A 15,268-nucleotide genomic window follows, 5' to 3' on the forward strand; every position below is an offset into this window, starting at 1 on the left:
CTATAAATGACGAAAACAGCCTTCAGGGCTGCGGGGTGATTCCATCAGGCGATGTTTATACAGCCCTCGGAGCAGCACTAGGTGTCTGCGTTAAGACACAGTATAATTCCGCAGCAGAAAATCCCGGGAAAGTTACCTGTGGGATCAGTGCTTGGCTTGGAAAGGATATTTTGAGCTCCGAGAAAATCGGTGTCCCGGTCCTGTTCCCCCCCCGGTCGGTGCCTATAGCATGAATAGCATCCCTTCCTCGCTAAATGGAGCAGCTAATGGAGCATTTCGGCGCGGCTCGGGTGTCACCGGGAGCCGGGTTTGAAACCCAAGAGGCCGAAGGGCACGGGGAGCGCTGGCAGGGAGCGCTGGCAGGGGGTGAGCAACGGCGCGGGGGGTTCCATCCCCGCTCTCTGGGGGGGATTTGGGATGAGCTGCCACCACCACTGGGGCTGCTGCTGCTGCTGGAGTCCCTGGGTTTTAACTCCCTGTAAAAGTCTGTGCTTGCTTCCAATTTCTGTCTGGTTCAGGAGTCGAGTGGCATTTGGGCATTTTGGGGTTTCTCCACTGGCGTCCATATTAGAGCATGGGTGCTTTTGTGCCTGTCCCAGGCCTGGGTTTGTCCCCGTGTTACCTTGTAGGCATCACAGAGACTCTTTCCAGTAACTTCCAAACTGTCCTCACTTAATTCTGCCGCGGGAGACAGCTTGTCCCTGTTCCTTTGCAGTTTGGGGGGGTGAATTCCAAAAGCCACTCGCTCTCTTGGCACCAAAGCTAATTTTAAACGAGCCCCAAGGTGTTTCCCCGCTCTGCTGTCGCCGTGGTGGTGGTTTGAGGGCCGAGGAATCTCCTCTGCCAGCACTTGACCCTGGGGAGGGGTTGATGGGTGTCGTTCCGGGGGTGATGTTCTTCCCCGCCCCTGTTAAATGAGATGCTTTGTGCGGCCGTAGCCGGGAGCTTGTGAAACCCAACCCCGGCTCTGCCGGTGACTTCCCCAATGCCCTGGGGCAAATCACTTACCCTCTCTGTGTCCCGGCGCTTGTCGGGGTGAGGAACGCGGTGCTCACACCTCTGCTTTTCATTCCTCTGCCACGTCTCGTGGGTTCTCCTCACGTGTTCCTACGTAAATTAGAAATACGCTTTAAATTGGGCGGTGGAGACGGGCAATTTGAGCGAGTTGGTGGACGCTCTGGGCTACAAAACGCTGCACAGGGGGAGGCAGAGGTAAAGCGTGGAAAAAAGCGGGGGAAGGATGAGCAATGTGGACAAACCAGGATTAAATCAAGGAAAGGACTGTTTGCCAAAGAGGAGCAGCATGGAAAGGTTTGGAGGGCTAACCAGAAACCTCCCTTTTGCTTAAGAAACTTTGCAAGGCAAATTAATGCCACGGTTTGCCTGAGGAATGTTTTTGTCACTGAGTGCACACGAGGTGGAAATCAGCCAAGAAACCCTTTTCTGCCTTGTTTTGTTGCAGATGGAGCCTGATCTGAAGCAGGACACGGGATTCTCTGGGAGCAGGCGGTGTCAGCACCTGTAATGCAGCCTCTGCTTCAGTCCCACACCCCACTGGATGAAGGTCAGTTTAGGAAAACACCTGCAGTGTCCACTGGAGGTGCTGCCAGAAAAGGTGTTTTCCTGTAATCTCCCACCTCGGGAGCAGGAAGTAACCTTTATTTTTCCCAGCTAAAAATCCCTGCTGGTTTTGATGGGTAGGGCAATATCTGGGAGAAGAACTCTATTTATAACGTGCCAAACAACGCTGTTTGAGTGTGCCCCAAAGTAATTCCTATTCCTTTATTAACCCCAAGATAGGCTGTTGTACAATGTGAACCTTGAGAGCAACGTGACACCCTCTTAAAAAGGCAGGTGGAAACCCCTTCAGAGTGCCCTGGGACCTGCAGCTTGAGCAAAGGTTACCAGCTGTCTTATCTTCTGCAAAGATAGTCTTGCCTTGGACTTTAAATGATGGGACTCTGTTAATGAGAAATCCCAGGGCAGATAATGGGTAAAATGATAATTTTGGTTCTGCCATGGCCCATCTTCAACCATCCCTGTGTGGCCTCAGGCAGCTGGGCCTGTGGGTTGTGGGTTTCTCTTCCTTGGGATGATTTTCTGTAGGATTTTTGGTGTTTTGGCCCACAGGGATCAATTAATTATGTTGGAATGCCCTTCATACTCATTTTCATGCACAGCACGGCTTCACTTATCTGCATTTTATCTGCAGCCACGCTGGGATCAGTTGAGTTTGAACCTTTTAGGGGTAATTCTGAGTCACCCCAGGCACGTGTTGGCAGGTTCTGGGTGGGAATTTTCTCCGGGGTCACAGTGCAGGGAGGGTGTGTAGAGTCAGGAGCTGGGTGGACCCAGAGGAGTTGATTTATTCCAGTTTATTTATATCCCTTCCCAGCTCAGACTCCCCATTCTGGGATGGCAGAATAATTACTGCTGTCCCTTGGGGGAAAATGTCATTGGAGTAATTGTGCAGCTGCCAGAAGGTCCTTGGGGAACCCCCACCCCAGGGGCTGATGTCAGACGTGCTTTTCTGGGGCAGTTTTGGGAGCTGGTACTCAGCCCTCCTGTGAGCTGGTGTTGGTTCCTCCAGTAAAGAACTAAATCTGATCTGTCTGAGGATCAGGCTTTGCTCTTTCTAAGAGCTGGCTGAAGCAGTGGAACATCTTGCTGTAGCTGAAGCAGCTCAGAAGGGTCTCTCTGAGTTCCTTTTCGTGCTGTTTGGGTTTGTGATGCTCTGATTTGCAGCATTAAAGTTACAGTCCCTGTGACCCCAAGTTCTCAAACCAGTGTCATGTGCAGTGACTGTTAGAGCAAGATTGGGTTTGGCTGTTGTTAAATGCCTGCAAACAAATGCAGTAAGTGCTTTTTTTACAAGGTTTAAATTATTCCCAATTAGCTGGTGCTTGCCCTGAGGCAGGAGCAGACACAAAACCCCAGCGACCAAAGCACTGTGGAATTTGTCCTTTTGGTATGTAAAAACTGGGGCAGGTAGAGTTAAATTGGTGTTTAATGCTACTTTCATCTCCTTCACCTCCCCATATATCAATACTGCCCTTGGATCAGCTGGATTTTCCAAGCTGGGAGCCAGAGCTGGGTGTTGCTCCCTGCCAGCACGGGACCCAATGCTTCCTCTAGACTGAAGTCAGTGTTTCTGCTTTGTGACCTCCCTGAAACGGGGTGGAAGCCCCTTCAAACCTGGAACTAGAAAGCGAGGACCAGCTTTTTAAAGTGCTCTCTGAGCATTTGATCAAGCAGTAACTAAGAGCTGGGTCCTTCCAGCCCAGGTGATTGTTCTCCACCTTCCTTGAACTCCTGACACGGCCCTGCCAGCCCAGCCTGCTCTTTTCTTCCACGCTTGGTGACAAGAAACTTCACTCTAAACCAATTTGTCGGGCTGCCACTGGAGGGCTGCTCTGCCCCGGGCCCCGCAGCAGCACCTCTGGTGGCGTCGTAGGAATTTCCATTTAGCCACCAGACAAAAGCAGTGTGGTTCTGACATCTCATCGAACCCTCTGCATGATTAATTAGCTCATTAATCATTAAGCAGTTAATCGGTAAAGATTAATAGGCTGAGGGCTGAATCTCTGGGTGCCAGGAGCTTGTGTTGTTTGTCGCAGAGCGAGAGCCAGTCAAGGATCTGGTGGCATTTTGTGTGTGTGAGGAGCTCCAGCTGCTTTCCCCCCACGGGAGGTGTTAGCAGGGCAGAAAGAACAACAGCAGCCAAAAAGAGCAGAAATGAACCAAAATACCACAGTGAGCCAAAATATTCACGGGGCCTGAGCTGGAGCTTGAGGTGTATTCCCTAACTCCGAGGCTGTTCAGGGAAACAAACGATCTCTTCACAGACCTGACAGGTTCCACCCCCGTGGTAGTGACCAGCTGTCATATTCCTGGCTAAGCCCATGCCAGAGCAGCCTCCAGCAGCTTGGCTGGCTCCTGGCAGAAGCTGTGTTAGTCCCTGCTGGGTTTGGGGTGTTTTGGGAACCGGCAGGCTCGGGAGCGTGGCCTGCCCGGGCTCCCCGCCAGCACCTTGTCACTGGAGCAGCACAGGCAGTGCTCATTAATATTTATCTCTCTCTTCTGGCAGATATGAAGGAGGGGACACAGTTCAGCTTTGCAGGAGCTGAGGTGGGGTTTGGTGTGGCCCCCTGTGGCCAAGCAGGGCTCCAGTAATGGGTGTCTGTGGGCTGCCCAGTTCCTCCATCCCACTGGCAGTGTGCTGCCTCTGGAGCACACGGTGTTCCTTGGGCTGGCGGGTGCCACCAAATCACACGGAGCAGGATGGTAATGAAGGCCTGGGACGAGAACTGCCTGTGCTCTGGGCTGGAGAACCGAGCCCCTGCCCTCTGCTCTCCTGGGGAAACTGGTTTCAGACGCGGGGCTGGTGACCGGCACCGGCAGAGCGAAATGAGAGCTGTGGTTTCCAAAATGCCAGCAGGGCGTTAGCAGGATGACCTCAGAGAGGGACTCAGAGACCACCCTGGACGAGGACTCCCAGCCCAACGATGAGGTGATGCCCTACAGCGACGACGAGACGGAGGACGAGCTGGAGCCTCGGCAGCCCGGGGCTGAGCCGGGACAGAGCCAAAGCCACGGCGAGGAGAGCCGAGAGCCCGGCAGAAAAGGTACCAGGGGCTGGGGAGAAACCATCCTGTGCTCAGTTGTCAGGTGGGATTTGGAAGAGCTTATCTGAGTGTGGAGGAGGAGTTGATGGCAGGTCGGTTTAACAAAGCTCCGTTCCGAGCTGCAGCAACAGTTCTGGACCACCAGTCCCTGCATAAAGCTAATGAGTTGTGTGGTGACCTCCTCTTAATTAAGGCAGGCACTGGATGTGCATGGCCTGTGCTCTGGGAACTGCTGGAGCAGAGCTCCAGATGCTTGTCCTCCCAGTCCTCTGGGAACTGGCACCAGCAGAAGCTGTTTGCCGTGTCCAGCCAGTGGTTTCCCTGGATTTCTGCTCCCTGAGGCTTGCACGGAGCAGATTTCCGCCTCACCGCTCCTTTTGTAGCCTCCTGAGATTCCTGAAAGGTAAAAGGTGAGTGGGAGGAGTTCAAAGGAACCATCAGGTGCAGCCTGTGGCTGCTGCCAGGGGAGGAACATCAGGGGGAGGAACCTTTCTGGCATCCCTTCAAGCCTCTGCCCGAGGAAGAGCTGTAGCTCCTTTAAATCCCCCTTCTGCAGGGCTGCAGTGGGAGCACTTTTCATTTAACCAAGGCCTGTTTAATTAATACAGATTCCTTCCTGCTCGGGTGGCAACTCCCCTCTGGTTTTATAACCACCTCCGATGTGTTTTCAATTTACAACCCCCATCACACCTTTCGTTTTGGGGATTTGTGTGATGACATTCTTTAAAGATGATGACTGACCAACGCAGCTGCCCAAATATTAGGCATTAGTGTCAGAGATTAAAGTCATTAATTTCACGGAGCTTCCTTCCTGCAGGTTTTATTTCAGCACCCAATTTGCCGGGTTTCTATCAGTTTTATCAATGTTTTCAGAATGTGGTGAAGAAATGTTTATGTAGACTCGTTGACGATTTTGTTTAGCCCTGTCATTTTCACCAAATTTAATTACTTTCTCAATTCGTGCTCTTATAAACTTTTAACCCCAGACCCGGTCCTCCAAGGTAAATATTTCTCTTTTATCTTCGGGGCTCGTTACGAGCTTGTGGCTTTCACGTTGGTTACAAGCCCCGAAAAAAAAAAAAAGGGGAAAGATCCAGGTGTGCCAGTCCGGACTTGCTGGAAGGTGGGAGGAAAACAAAAGGCTTTGTGCTCCCACGCCTCTGCCGCCGGCGGTTTCGCGGGGAGGAGAATCCCAGGAAACCAGGAAGAGCAGCCGCGGGTTGAGGGAAGGGGGAGATGCTCGTGGGATGAGTCAGGGAAGCTGCGTTTCCAAACCCTGCCTGCGTCAGTCGCAGGCATGGAAAATCACTTCCCCAGTGCAATTCCTATCCCTGAGTTTTCATGAGATCGGACAAAACTGAGGAAATAAAATGAACCCTGCAGATTTGTCCCTTTTTTGTGGGTGCAAATGAAAACCGTGGCACCTTTTAAATCGTTAAGCAACACTTCTTCCTACCCCCGGTGACATTTGAATTGTTAATAAAGACAAATAGCCTGGAAAACCGCCTTGAAAAGCTTTTTTTTAGCCTCTGCACTAAAAAGCAGGTACCAGCCTTGCTCCAGTCGAAGGTGCCTTTAGAAGATGGATTTGAGAGAAAGCCTAAAAGGGCCAGATTTTGTGTTTGTGGCGAGTTTTGACCCGTTTTGTCGCTTCCAGACTGCACCTGGCAAGTGAAAGCAAACGACCGGCGCTTCTACGAGCAGCCCGCCTTTAAGAGAACGATCTTCCTGTGCTTCAAAAAAAGCAAATACGCGGTAAGTCGTCCCGCCTCAACGAGGTGCTAACTGCCAGGCGAATGCTTCCTTTATCCCCGCGGCATCTTCGGGATGGCTGGGGAGCGGTGGAAAAGCCACCGTTCCAACTTCCTTAGGGTTTCCAGCAGAGGAGGGGGAACTGGGTTGGGGGTTGTGAATGGAAAATCAAGGTTTAGAGAAGCCAGGTGCCCTCAGCCCAAAATATCTTTGCTTAAAAATATGCACATTTGTGATGGAAGAAGAACCTGACATTTGGGTTTCTCCCACAGGACAATGCAATTAAGACATACAAGTACAACCCCATCACTTTTTTACCTCTGAATCTGTTCGAACAGTTCAAGAGGGCAGCCAACTTCTATTTCCTTGTTCTTCTCATTTTGCAGGTAAGAAAGGCAGAGAACACTCCCCGTGGAGGGAATTTGGGCTCAGTGGTATTTGTGACACAGTTCAGGGCACTGCCTGAACTGTTCCCAACAGAAACAGGATGGGCTGGATGCAGAGCTCAGGAGTTTCATGGGGAAAAGATGTGTCTGGAGTTCAACTCGGGAATCAGAAGCACCCACAGAATATATGATTTTTAAAGAGGAGCTGCTGCTGATGTCGAGCAGCACAGCCAAGCTTCTCCTGGAGAGTTTCGTTCATTCTCACAGCCTGACTTAAAAAAATTCCCTCTGCTCTGTTGGTTTCTTTCTCCTGCTCCAGTCAGATCGGTAGGAAAGGTCTCTGGGTTGAGCTCGTGCTGAACTGACCTGCTTCCCTTGCTGTTTTGTAGTCCATTCCCCAGATAAGCACCCTGGCCTGGTACACGACGCTGGTGCCCCTGCTCTTCGTGCTGGGAATCACTGCAGTCAAAGACCTGGTGGATGACATTGTAAGAGCCCTGCTCTGTTCACCTGAAGAGCAAACCCTCCCCCCCGGTGGAGCTCCTTTGCCCTGTTGTGACACGTTCTCTGCTCTGGTTTCAGGCCCGGCACAGGATGGACAACGAGGTCAACAACAGGACATGTGATGTCATCAAGGATGGAAGGTGTGAATGTGCCTTGTTTGCCTTGTTACTGAGCTTTGTCAGGGATCTGAGGGCGTTCAGCTCTCTGTTCTCTGCTACCCGGGGGGGGAAAACCTAATTGAAACTGGAGGAGAATTGGCCAAAGGAATAATTTAACATTAATCCTGTGGCGCTAAATCTGTGCTGAGAGACTCTGGAGAGAAGGACAGGAATTTATATCCAGGTGGAGGGGGAAGAGAAGAAGTAGGTTAGGACTTCTAAATTACAGACCTGTTTCCAAAAAGCAAACCTACTCTATCCCAAGAGGTCCTGTTTTCCTCTTAAGGAAAGTCCAGTATTGCAAGACGTATGGAGTGCATAGTGCTCTAGATTAAAGAGTAGTAATCATCAAACTATCTTGATATCAGGTTCAAAACCACAAAATGGAAAGATATTCAAGTTGGCGACGTCATTCGTCTGAGGAAAAACACCTTCATTCCTGTAAGTGCTGCAGATGCTTTTGGTTTATGTTTCTACAGAGTTCTGGGGGAACCTTGACCTGCATTTATTTTTACTTGATTTGTTTTCTAGGCTGACATTTTGCTGCTGTCCAGCTCAGAACCAAACAGCCTGTGCTACGTGGAGACAGCTGAACTGGATGGGTGAGGATGTCTCGGAGTTAATTTGGGATGATGGGTCAGAGAGCAAAGGGGGTGCACCTCAGATTCTACCTGTTAAGTGGGGAACTGTGGGAACTGTGTTGATTCCCACCATTCAAGGATCATTATAAATCAGTGAGGGTCCACTGGAGTGGCACAGAGATGTCAGAAGTGTTGGAGAATGTGACATAGGAAGGACATGGACTGATTTTTTACCTCTGGAAAAGGTTGTCCAGAGAAGTGGTGGCACCCGTGGCATATCCATTTCCTCCATTTAATGTTGTTCAAACATCTCTCCTTTTTATCCTTTTTATCCTTTCTTCTCAGTGAGACTAATTTAAAGTTCAAAATGGCCCTGGAGGTGACACACAGGCAGCTTCAGGAGGAGAGCTCCCTGGCAAACTTTGATGGTTGGTACAGCTCTATCCTTGGCACTGAGTTCACAGCTCAGTGCAAGCAAAGTAAAGCTCCTTCTGTGCTTCTGGTGAATTAAACACATTCCCCTCCAAATTCTGTAGGTCTGATTGAGTGTGAAGAGCCCAATAACCGACTGGACAAGTTCACAGGAACGTTATTCTGGAGGAACTCCAGTTACTCCCTGGATGCTGATAAGATTTTGTTGCGTGGGTGTAAGATCAGGAACACAGATTTCTGCCACGGAATGGTGGTGTTTGCAGGTGTGTTAACATTTAGAGTGAAAAGGCATCTTCATCCTCTAGACATCACCTGCATTTCATGTCCTGGTGTGGTAAAACAGCCACTTGTTCCTTTGTTATATCTTTCCCCTGTTTGAATTTTTTACTCTTCATTTTTTAGGTGCTGACACCAAAATTATGAAAAACAGCGGGAAGACGAGATTTAAAAGGACCAAGATTGACTCCCTCATGAACTACATGGTTTATACTGTAAGGCTTTTTGTTTAAAATTCCCAGGGTTTTTGAGTGAGTAGTGAATGCCAAGCCAGGTGTGTAACAAGAACGTCTCCAATTGTTTTGCTGAGCTGGGGTGGAGCAGGAGGAAATGCAGGAAGGTGCCTTTGTGGGAAAGGTTTACTCCTGTTCTCCTGTCATGTTTTGACGGGGATTTGGGATTTAAGGTGGGCAGAGAGTGACAGGCCCGTGTGCCCCCCGCAGATCATCGTGGTCCTCATCCTGCTGTCGGCCGGGCTGGCCATCGGGCACACCTACTGGGAGCAGCAGGTTGGCAACTGCTCCTGGTACCTGTATGACTCAGAGGACTTCAGCCCTCCCTACAGGGGCTTCCTCAACTTCTGGGGCTACATCATCGTCCTCAACACCATGGTGCCCATCTCCCTCTACGTCAGGTAGGGGGGTGCCGGGGCGGTGCCGTGATTTCGGGGCTGAGCTGCAGCTGGCAGGGAGAACATTCCAGCATTCCCTTTCTCCTTCAGTGTGGAAGTGATTCGCTTTGGCCAGAGCTACTTCATCAACTGGGACCTGCAGATGTACTACGCCGAGAAGGACACGGCGGCCAAGGCCAGGACCACCACGCTCAACGAGCAGCTGGGGCAGATCCAGTACATCTTCTCGGACAAGACCGGGACCCTCACCCAGAACATCATGACCTTTAAAAAGTGCTGCATAAACGGCCAAAGATACGGTAATCTGGGCAAAGGGAGGGATTTTAATGCTCCAGGGAAATCAGGTGCACACGAGTCGTCTGAGTTCCAGCTGAACTGCCCCAGTTTGCCCTGGCACTGAGTAAAAGCTCCAGTACAGTTGAATTACAGTGGGGTTTTCCCACTGTTTTCCCATTTAGAGAGTGGAACTTGATGGGCTCGAGTGGAAACTTCCCAGCAGAAAATTTACAAAACTATTTACTTTCACTAAAATGTTTTGGGGACAAGACCTAGAAACAACCGAGGAAATTCAGCAAGAGCAGCAGCTTCCCCTCTCCCTGTTCCTTCCACTCCTAGTGCAGGACATAATTTAGATCTGTCTGACTTCGTGCTGGGTTGTAAAAGCTTTGCTGTGGTCCCTCTGACGGCGGGTGCTCGCCTTGCAGGAGACAGCCGGGACAGAGCGGGGCAGCTCCAGAGCCACCCCGAGGTAGGTCCGTGGAACTGCGGCACGGGCACGGCGCCTCGGCACGGCGTGGGGAGGTGCAGGGGGGCACAAAGCAAGGGCACCTGGGGTAACTCGGCCTCTCCCCTGCCCCGTTTTCCAAGCAGCGAGTGGATTTCAGCTGGAATGTGTACGCGGACGGGAAGTTCCTCTTCTATGACCACTACCTGATAGAGCAAATAAAGGCTGGGAAGGAGCCAGAGATTCACAAGTTCTTTTTTCTGCTTGCCATTTGTCACACGGTCATGGCTGACACCTCTGATGGTGAGTGTGGGCTTTTTGTTGGTTTGTTTTTTTTTTTCCTCGTGCAGGAGGAAACGATAATTCACATGCAGGGATTGCACAGGGGAGAGGCCCAAAGGCAGTGCTGATCCCATAAAGGAGGAGGAGTGTTATCATGCTCTTTTCAATGAAACAAACCCAAATGTAGAGGTGACCAGCTATTGAATTCGGGGATGGGAAACATCAGGTTGGAAGATTCAGTGAAAACATGGGAATGTTGCTTCACTCCCACCTTTGTGAGCTGGTGATACCAACAGCACCCTGTCCCTTTCTTGCTCTTGGGGCTGTGTCCACTCGTTGTATGGGTGTCTGTGGCCAAGGGTTGGTCTTTTGGAGCTTAAATGGCTGCACTGAGAAACCAAGATATCGAGGCAGAGGAGTTTTTGGTGCCTGCAGGCAGGTGGGTTCAGGACTGATCCCGATGGGAGCACATCCAGCAAAAAGGGGTCCTTGGTCGCTGTTCTCCGTGTTGGGGCTGTCCAGGTGTGTCCTCAGGTGTATCCTGGCTTTCTCTCCTCCCTCCTCCAACGCTGCAGGTCAGCTCAACTACCAGGCAGCCTCCCCGGACGAGGGGGCCCTGGTGACGGCCGCCAGGAACCTGGGCTACGTCTTCCTGTCCCGCACCCAGAACACCATCACGCTCAGCGAGATGGGCGCCCACAGGACCTACGAGGTCCTGGCCATCCTGGACTTCAACAGCGACAGGAAGAGGATGTCCGTCATCGGTGAGCTCCTGGCGACCGACCTCCGTGAAAAGGGTGTCTCCTGGGGGAAGGGGGGACTGGGGGGCAAGAATTAGCAGCTGGGTGACAGCCCTGTGGCACAAGAAGCCTGATCTTGTAGCTTTGGCACGTAGCAACAGGCTGAAAAATCCAACCTGAGACTGTTCCTCTGTGCTCTGACGTTTTGTGCCACCTCTCCTGTTTTCCTGCGCAGTCAGAGAGGCCGGGGGGGACATCAGGCTGTACTGCAAAGGGGCTGACACGGTGATTTATGAGAGGCTGCACCCCAGCAATCCAAAGAGAGAGGCCACAGAAGAGGCGCTGGACGTATGTTTGTTTTTTATATGCCGGTTTTAAATCAACAATCGTGTCTTTCTGACAACAACGTCATTAATTTCCTTCTCCTGAGCTATTAACACAAATGCCATTGCTTCTGCAAATCAGACTTGTTTTATCAAGCTTTCTGAATCCCCTGGTCTTAACTCTTACATTTGGATTGCAAATGAAGAGTTTTCTTTTGTGCATGTCATTTTTCAGGTGTTTGCAAATGAAACTCTCAGGACTCTCTGCCTGTGCTACAGAGACATAAGTCAGGATGAATTTGATGTGTGGAATAAAAAGTTTGTGGAGGCCAGTTTAGCTACAAGTAACCGAGATGAAGCTCTGGACAAAGTGTATGAGGAGATAGAAAAAGACTTGATTGTAAGAAGCTGGACATTTTTAGTGTACTTCTATTCTTGTATTAAAAGAAACCCATTTTTTTATGCTACTAAACCCCTGCATTTCAAATCCCCCCCAGCTGCTTGGTGCAACAGCTATTGAAGACAAACTGCAGGATGGAGTTCCAGAAACTATCTCCAGACTCTCCAAAGCAGACATCAAAATCTGGGTGCTCACTGGTGACAAAAAAGGTGGGTTTGCTTACAGCCAAGGAGCTAAAAACAGGAGGATGTTTTCCTGTTCATCCACACTGTGGCATTGAAAGGGAATTCTCATACTGAGGCATAAATCAGAAATTACTGAAGTGCTCCCAACAGACAGAACTTTCAGTAAATACTTTCCTCTCCGTTTCTTCATGTAGAAACTGCTGAAAATATTGGGTTCTCTTGTGAACTCTTGACAGAGGAAACAGCCATCTGCTATGGAGAAGATACCAGGCAAGTGAAAACACAGAGGATTTCCTCTCCAGGGTTTTCAGTCTGGGACTGACCAAGCTCAAAGTTTGTCCTTGGTTCTCCTGTAACAGCCTGCCCCTCTCTTTCCAGTGCTCTCCTGCAAACTAGGCTGGAAAACCAAAGGAACAGGGCTGGCTCCAGCCCCCATTCCTCTCTCAGGATGAACGAGCCCTTCTTCCAGGGCAGCAAAGATCGGGCTCTAATCATCACAGGCTCCTGGCTGGTACGTGCAAAGGCTGGTTGGGATTTTGGGACTCTGTTCCTTTGTCCTCACGAGCAGTTCATTAAAGTGCCAGAAATGTGTGCTGGGAGTGTAGTGACCACCTGGAGTGGGACTGGAAAGGGTGCAGAAGGGAACGCGACACATTTCTCTTGCACAGAACGAAATCCTGCTGGAGAAGAAAAAGAAGAAGAAGAAGAAGCTGAAGCTGAAGTTCCCCCGCACGGCAGAAGAGAAGGAAAAGCAAGCTGAGAAGAGGAGGAGGGCTGAGGCCTACAAGGAGCAGCAGCAGAAGAACTTCGTGGACCTGGCGTGCGAGTGCAGGGCGGTGATCTGCTGCCGCGTGACGCCCAAGCAGAAGGCCATGGTGGTGGAGCTGGTGCAGAAGTACAAGAAGGCCGTCACCCTGGCCATCGGGGACGGCGCCAACGACGTGAACATGATCAAAAGTAAGGCAGCTGCAGCACTCTCTGGCTAGGACACGTCTCCTCTGCCCTGCTCCTGCGCTCTCTCCGCTGTCCCTCTCTGCTCCGAAGACTCTTCCATCTGTGTCACTGCCACAGGGCTTTTAGCTTCTGGGCCTGTTTCCCTTTCTGAGGAAGCCCTTTAGGAAATGGTTAGTGGTTTTTCCTGATCTATTTTTTTTTGTTTTACACATTCCCTGAGAAGGGACCTGAATTCCCTCTGTTCTCATGTTGGGGGTTACAGGGGTGTAATATAAAAACCAAAGCAATAGCCTGGGTGCCCCTTGCCTGGGGGCATTAACCATCCTGGATTGCAGCTGCTGCTCTTTGAGCCACTTCCCAAGAGATCCCACTGAGAAAGAAACCTCTGGGATGGGGTTTATGTCCCTAAACTGCCCGGCCAGTTTGTTCAGGGCTTTGCTTGCTCCGTTTCGTCATTTGGTTCTCCCTCGGTCAGATTTCCCACGTCTGTTGTGACAGAGCAAGGACTGAGAGAGAACCCAGGTGACAGTCACGTCCAACCTGGCGTGTGGTGTTTGTGTCCTTGCCCCAGCTGCCCACATTGGAGTTGGGATCAGTGGCCAGGAGGGGATGCAGGCCGTCATGTCCAGCGACTACTCCTTCGGGCAGTTCCGCTACCTGCAGCGCCTGCTGCTGGTCCACGGGCGATGGTCCTACATCAGGATGTGCAAGTTTCTGAGATACTTCTTCTACAAGAACTTCGCCTTCACGCTCGTCCACATCTGGTACTCCTTCTTCAACGGCTTTTCTGCCCAGGTAGGAAGGGGCTGCTGGGCTGGGATCACGGCAAGCAGGTCCTCTGTCAGTGCAGGGAGCTCAAAGCCACGGGAGAGCACATGGAGGTTTTCTCAGGAGCTGGAGGGGAAGGGTGGGATACAAAGAAGTCACCGACTCTTTTGCAGACAGCCTACGAGGACTGGTTCATCACCCTGTACAACGTGCTCTACTCCAGCCTCCCGGTCCTGCTCGTCGGCCTGCTCGACCAGGTACTCCCACAGACAAGTCCAAAGGCATCTGCCTTTACTTGCATAAAACAAGGGCAGTTTGTTTGGGTTTGTGGTGTTTAAAATGTTTTCCTCCTGCATTACTCCATGCAAAGCCCTGCTATTGGACAGAGAAAGGGATCTGCCATTCCCTTTGGGACACCTCTCTCTCTCTCTCACTCTGAGAACAACACGTTGCAACAGCTTTCCTTTCCTTTCCCCCCTTCATTAAGGACGTGAGCGACAAGCTGAGCCTTCGGTTCCCCAGACTCTATATTTTGGGCCAGAGGGATCTACTTTTCAACTACAAGAAGTTCTTTCTAAGTTTGCTCCACGGAGCTGTAACTTCACTCATCATCTTCTTCATCCCCTACGGAGCTTACATGAAATCTATGGGACAAGATGGAGAAGCCCCTGCAGATTATCAGTCCTTTGCTGTCACAGCAGCCTCTTCCCTGATCTTTGTCGTCAATTTTCAGGCAAGTAAACGTGGCTTCCTGGACTCTGGTGCTCTGAGAACGCCTTCTGCTCACGGTTCTAAATTTCTCTGCTAAAAATGTAACAATATGCAAAAAGCAGTTGATGATATTTGGAATTAATAAACTCACTGGGCGCTTTTGCTTGCTTTCAGATTGGCCTGGACACATCTTACTGGACTTTTGTTAACGCTTTCTCAGTGTTTGGGAGCATTGCACTTTACTTTGGGATCACATTTGACTTCCACAGTGCTGGAATCCACGTCCTCTTCCCTTCTGGCTTTCAGTTCACAGGTCAGTCCTCGTGGTTTGTGGCTCTCGCTCCTGTCTCGGGCAGCGCTGTCACACACTAATTGTTCTGTTAATTGCCAGGAACTGCTCCCAACGCTCTGCGCCAGCCGTACCTCTGGCTCACCATGATTTTATCCATTGCCATCTGCCTGCTCCCTGTAGTGGCCCAGCGTTTCTTAGCCATGACAATCTGGCCTTCGGAGAGCGACAAAGTGAGTGCAGTCTGCCTTGGTTTGGTGAATTTGGCAGGTGGTGTTGGCAGGCTGAGACCTGGGCTGGTAGAAGGTGGCCCTGCCCGTGGCAGGGGAGTGGAGAGGATGGGCTCGAAGGTCCCTTTCAACCCAAACCAGCCTGAGATTCTGTAATTCCCTGAGAGACAAAGAAGTGATGGTGCCCTCAGGGAGGTGACACAAGCCTGGGGCTGGGGTCTTGTGGGCAGAAAGGGTGCAGCTCAGTGGGGGCCGATTGACTGCGTGCTTGGCTGAGACCTGGTGACACCACAGAGACCCCGGGAGGGTTCCGAGAT

General features: G+C 50.9%; 1 protein-coding gene across 1 annotated transcript; it reads left to right on the top strand.

Moving 5' to 3' along the window:
- Positions 1-1,477: 1,477 nt before the first annotated feature.
- On the top strand, positions 1,478-15,107 carry ATP8B1 (ATPase phospholipid transporting 8B1). The gene is made up of 27 exons (XM_029965696.1): positions 1,478-1,564; positions 4,436-4,625; positions 6,283-6,380; positions 6,650-6,763; positions 7,153-7,251; positions 7,346-7,407; positions 7,794-7,866; positions 7,957-8,027; positions 8,352-8,434; positions 8,543-8,701; positions 8,841-8,929; positions 9,158-9,348; positions 9,436-9,644; positions 10,050-10,093; positions 10,216-10,372; positions 10,927-11,115; positions 11,327-11,439; positions 11,650-11,814; positions 11,912-12,023; positions 12,194-12,269; positions 12,378-12,510; positions 12,668-12,956; positions 13,525-13,748; positions 13,895-13,978; positions 14,209-14,454; positions 14,607-14,745; positions 14,824-15,107. Exons 1-27 carry the CDS (start codon positions 1,559-1,561, stop codon positions 15,105-15,107), a joined length of 3,699 nt encoding a protein of 1,232 aa, XP_029821556.1. The 5' UTR covers positions 1,478-1,558.
- Positions 15,108-15,268: the final 161 nt, after the last annotated feature.

This window comes from Manacus vitellinus, unplaced genomic scaffold (assembly GCF_001715985.3).
Source record: "Manacus vitellinus isolate BGI_N305 unplaced genomic scaffold, ASM171598v3 scaffold_115_pilon, whole genome shotgun sequence".
Lineage (NCBI taxonomy): Eukaryota > Metazoa > Chordata > Aves > Passeriformes > Pipridae > Manacus > Manacus vitellinus.